General features: G+C 41.0%; 1 protein-coding gene across 1 annotated transcript; it reads right to left on the bottom strand.

Moving 5' to 3' along the window:
• Window positions 1-466: 466 nt before the first annotated feature.
• IL18RAP (interleukin 18 receptor accessory protein) lies at window positions 467-4293 on the bottom strand (the record flags this gene model as incomplete). The annotated part of the gene is made up of 4 exons (XM_010076682.1): window positions 4154-4293; window positions 2104-2231; window positions 732-999; window positions 467-641 (listed from the first exon to the last, which is right to left on the bottom strand). Coding segments are annotated over exons 1-4 (711 nt in total), but the record flags the coding sequence as incomplete, so codon positions are not given.
• Window positions 4294-5492: the final 1199 nt, after the last annotated feature.

Raw genomic sequence — 5492 nt, 5'->3', positions numbered from 1 at the left:
CCTTTTTTCCCTTTACCCCTTTAACTCTCACCCTTATCCTTAGGTGGGGGGGGAATTGCATGAGTGAGTGTGTGGTTTGGCCCCCAGCCAAGGGCTAACCCATCACACTTTGGTATATTTGATATTTTCAGAATGTAAAATGTCAAAACAAAACTTAAAATTTTACATTTCAATCATATGTCAGTTTTTTAAAGAACCTATTTTGATTCTCAGTCACTTCAATTTCTTAGCTGAAGAGAAGGCATTTCTAGGTTTCTGTTTCATGAAGTAATATTTTGGGTGTGGCGTATTTCTTCAAAGCTCTTACTTACAGACCTGATATATAGCAATTCAAGATTCTACTTCTGGGTTGTACTTTTTTATCTGTCAAAGAAGAGTTCAAAAACCTATGGCACATGAGCATTAACAACGCCTAAAGCTATACCTCCACTGACCTTTTTCAAATGCTAAAGAGAGTGACTCTTACCTTGTACCATTTTACGTATGGCTCTTCTAGATGGCTGTAGCATTTTGTCCCAGGACAAGTTATTGAATTCCCAGTGTCAGCAAGAAGGTATAGCATATTTGTGTCATAACCTGAACATTTTGCTGCCTTCTTTGTTTGAACTTCCAAAACAATTTTGAGACATGGGATTTTTTCCCTGAGTGATGCAGAAAAAAAAAGAAGTTAAACATTTAATACACAAAACTATTCTTGTATAGAAATGTAAGCCTTTTTCTCCACTACATACCATATCATACAGACGTACACTCCAGAAGCACTCTCCCTTACTGGTTTAAACCAAAGTGCGTTGCCTTGGAGAGCAGGATTAGAGCTTTCCTTGATAGCCTTCAGTGGCTCTTCATCCTTCTGATGCCAGAACCATTCCACCTTATGTTGTTTTAGAAGTGAGCTGTTATAAATATGGGTAGCATCTCTATCTGGTAAAGCACATTGTAAAACAAACACCTCATCGCTAATTGCACGATACCGTATTTGAGGTTCAACATGGGAACATCCTGAAAAGCAGAACAATAAGATAGCAGTAGCACCTGAAAGAACACACAATCATCATGTTTAAAACACATAATTAGGAATACTACAAAAATTACAACTTTACCTTTATTTGTGTTAAATAATTTTTTATGTGACCAGGTGCTGGGCTAATAGAGAATTGATTTCCTTAAACATGGAGTCTGCCAATGTTCTTGAAAGTTTATTCAAAGGTTTCCAAAGGCTTATTAGGCCTTTTTCAAAAGCCTAATGTGAAAATAGCTTAAGATTTTTAACAAAGTGAAGATTTTCACATGGGTGCTAACCTGTTATATCTCAACTCTGTAGAAAAGCAGATGCAGCTGCTCCAGCTCTCCTTACATTAATGGAGAAGGGACTAACATAAACCTGAAGAAGCACAGCCTGCCCACCACACTCCCTACTTAGGATAAGATTGACAAGCATTATTCTCTCTCTGCTTTCAAATCTTTCCCCTCTTCTGTTTCAGCTATTGTCACTAAAATTGAATAGGTTTTTTGGATTCTGAAAGCTGTGGTCACCCATCCTAACCCAGAATTCTCTAAAGACTGACTGACCTTGCTGTGTAGCCCCTCCTGCCAGTCAGGATGCGGTAACCCTTGAAAGTATGGCAAATTTTCTCTTCAGCAGAAGGGAGAGCATGAAATCTTCGGTTCCTCGCCTGCCCACCTGGGAGACTTTGCAGTTTCAGTTTCTTTCTGCGAACTGAATTGGATCAAGCTCCAGTGTGGGTGGAAACCTTTGATATACTGGTTTCACCCTGTCTTTCTCTTCCTTCTCCCCCCAACAGGCTTGGACCAGCTGTTGGACACTTCAAGGAGTCACAGAGGCAATTTGTTTGCTCCATTTGGTTCTCAGAAATTCTCCTTTACACTTGCGTTTTTCTTTTCATTAGGGAACTGAATTTTGAATCATATTTAGGATAAACTGTATTACCAATACATTAAAAGCTTACAGAAACAGCTGTTTGCTTGACACAAGCATGAAGAGGCGAAAGAAAAAATTATGAAGTCATGGTAAAATGTAGATCCGCTTTTCTCAGCTGTCAGAAAGCACCATGAACACCAAACCTCACTAAAGCAGAATCTTACCTGGCAAATTAATCTCTCTAACTTCTGCCCCACTGACAAACAATGCTAGGATCCAGCACAACACGAGCATGATTTTCTTTATCTGTTTTGCTTGATATTCTGAAACATTTTCCTTAAGAATCGTCTTGCTTTCTGTAGAAGAGGAAAACATTTTTTTTGTAAATAATACTCCAATAAGGTAAACAATTACATATTTTATTATGTAGCTCTACAAAACTTAGCAGAGAGCATTTCCTAGATATTGTGCTTTTTTAAAATGGGGTTTGCAGCACTATTCCTGCTTATGCTATTTCACACAAATGCAGGATAGAGGATATTCAATATCATGCAACAGTCTCTTCACAACTTGCATAGAGTTGATCACAGACGGATTTCCAAGTTATACCTGCAGCAATACAGAACTCCACATCTGGAGTAGAAATGCAGGTCTTTCAGCAGCTGTTGCTGTTAGAAGAAGAACCTGTCCTCTAAAATGAGATATAAGATACCAAACAACAAAATCAGCTTCTAGCTAATTACAACTATCAGCAACAGACTGAGGAAGGCATAACTGGCACTAAAATCCATGTATCTCTGTTATATCTTGAAGGCCAGGAGGCCCAGAGTGTGTCAACTGGATTTCTTTGGGATTAAACCAAATTTGAAGACATGCTGCAGCTGCAAATGCCATTGAGCCCATGGGACTGGAGTAGAACCATGCAGAAGTAAAACCTTCAAAGTATCTACTGTGTGGACACCAGGTCTTTGATTCTAATTCTTTCACCCAAGAGACATGCTCCTATTGGGCTTTATTACCAGCTAAAATGGACATACCCTAAGACGTACCCTAGGGTCAGCAGAACAACCTAAAAACCCCTTCTTCTCCTCCATGACTTACCTGCGTGTGCAGCATCAGGTCCCTACTTTTGCACCACAGTGCTGTGGTGCTCTGCTTGAATGACCCTAGCAGAGAACAGGGGAATAGCCACACCGTCATACAATGTCAGCTCTGTGGAGTGCCTCCTGTGAGCCGAGATGGGGAACACCCGGGGGATTTGGGAGCAGATGCACAAAGCACTCAGCTGCACGCAGACCCCTATATTACAGCATCCTGCCCAAGGTGAAACCCCAAACCCTATTGTACACGGTGTTTTGCCTCTCCTACTAAGAGGTTTGATCTGTGTCCTGCAGCCTTCTCAGCCACAGGGCTAGAGGGAAGGCAGGCTGTCAAGCATGCATATTCAACAGCCATGGCTTAATTTGGGTATTTAGTAAGAACATATCCGACACCTGTGGTTGACATATCGAGAATGCCTGAATCAGTATCTCGGTGAGTAAAGCCCATGGCTTTTCTGATGTTCACGTTGTCCAACTGAGACCTCAAGGAGATTTTTCTTTGCTCCTTTGGCCACAGAGTGACTCTGCATTTGTACAGCTGCCAGTGAGGCACTGAGTCAGCCCAAGGGAAAAAAAAGAAAAGGTCAGGCAAAGGTTAGTCCCTTGTCTGTTGGCATCTCATGCAAATCAGGCACAACTTATACAAGCGGGCAGCAAGAAAGCATCCAGTGCACACTGGACTTGCAAGAAAGGTGAAGAGAACTCCTACTCTGCACTTTTTCAGGCAGCTATTCTGTGTAGAAAGGAGCACTTTAGTCACCATTCTCTTCAGCATGTTTCTATTCCTTGCAAGTGAATGGAACGATCTATTTTTACGCTCAGAAGTCACACAGAGTAGGTTAACGAATGCATTTGTCTTAACCCATCCTGACACTTTGTTACAGGTTGGCTGCTGCAAACTGTCAGTGCCCCATACGTCTTTTAAAATCACCCTGAAACTCCAAGCCAACACATAGGTTTGAATAAAGAAACGGTTTCCTAATATCAGTGGGCAAAAACCCTCCTAAACTTTGAGAAGCCTGTCTTATCCGCTGCAAAGGATCAATGGATCCTGACTCTTTGAATCTAGGTTTATGACAACTGCAAAGACCTCTCTCAAGGCATTCATTAGGGCTGCATCTCTAGCTCTATTAATACTGTATAAAACAAAGGATGATGTTTTGAGGTATGTCACCCAACAGCCCACGTGGCAAAGGCATAATGGTGCCAGTAGCAAACAGGACCCAAGGGCCCTGTGTGTGCTTCTGCACTGCAGTCCCTTGAGTGAGTGAGCTGATGTAATGCGTCACTGTTGTTAAAAGGGGAAGGCCTCATCTACTTCTCTGTCCTCCCCACTCCTCTCTCCCTTGATCCCAGGTGAATGGTCCAGCTCCTCTCCTGTGACAGCTCTGGTCCTTTCTGGTGACCCATTCAATCTGTTAAGCCATCAGAAGCTACCTAAGGAGTGCCTGACCTGCCACAAGATAAGCAGTGGAAGCATTTACTTCCCAGCTGCCCATTTGTCTGTAATCAGGGACACGCAGGCCACATCAAGTAATCATTCACAAAGCATTTAATAATGCCAGTGATGTATAATCTCTCTGCTCTCCAGTTTACTGCTGTGCTAACAATGCTCTCTTCAAGCTCAAAAGGTCACTATGAATGGAGAAGTGTGAAAGGGAGGGTTAACTAATGAATGTTATAGCTTTGGTTAGCAATCGGTATAATCTGCTGTTGTTTGTTGATAGACATGGGAAAATACACCACTGCCTTTTTTTTTTTTTTTTTTTTTTTTTTTTTGCTAACTGATAACACTTTTATTAGAGCGCCTTGGAAACTTTGCAGTTTTATAGTGCTTAAAAAGTAAGGTAGTGTGTGAAATTAAGAAGTGTCATCTTGCGAGTGTGCTTGGCAGGAAGAGAGGAATTAATAGCAGAAGCAGAGAGCAATTACCACAGGAGGGGGGTACTTGAAACAGGATAATCTTAAACTGACCATTCAGGACTATTTCCACTGCAGGTGGACTCAGGGTGATTGACTCAATATATTTAGTGACTCATTTTATCTTAGTATCTGCCATAAAAAGCACTCTACTCTGGGCAACATATCAAGAGTCTCCCCACCTTCTCCTGCCACGTACACACCTATATTATCATATCCTTAGCCTAAGGATTTAGGATGCCATTTAATTGGCAAGTGACTTATAGACAAAGGAAACTAATGTGGTCTTAACATAATTTCCTGTGGTAAAAAACGTAAGAGAGAAGAATAAGAACTGTATTATCTGAACAGTATTACTGTCTGTGTTTCAACTCCTAAAGGACTGTGACAAGAAAACAGTAAATCTTTATTTCATAGCATTTTGTGTGTATTTACATAAAATATAAGCAAAAGAAATCAAAATAAATTTCCTGAGAGCTGCACTGAGTTTCATGATATCTCTGAAGTCTAGTAAAGAGTGGCATGCCACAATCTTACAATCTACTATTCTGATTCTGATTAAAATCACTTCAGCGTCAGAGCTATCAGCTCCT

Source organism: Pterocles gutturalis, unplaced genomic scaffold, assembly GCF_000699245.1.
Source record: "Pterocles gutturalis isolate BGI_N339 unplaced genomic scaffold, ASM69924v1 scaffold48763, whole genome shotgun sequence".
NCBI classification, from domain to species: Eukaryota; Metazoa; Chordata; class Aves; order Pterocliformes; family Pteroclidae; genus Pterocles; species Pterocles gutturalis.
The sequence above is the reverse complement of the archived record's forward strand: the minus strand, read 5'-3'. Positions and strand labels throughout refer to the sequence as shown.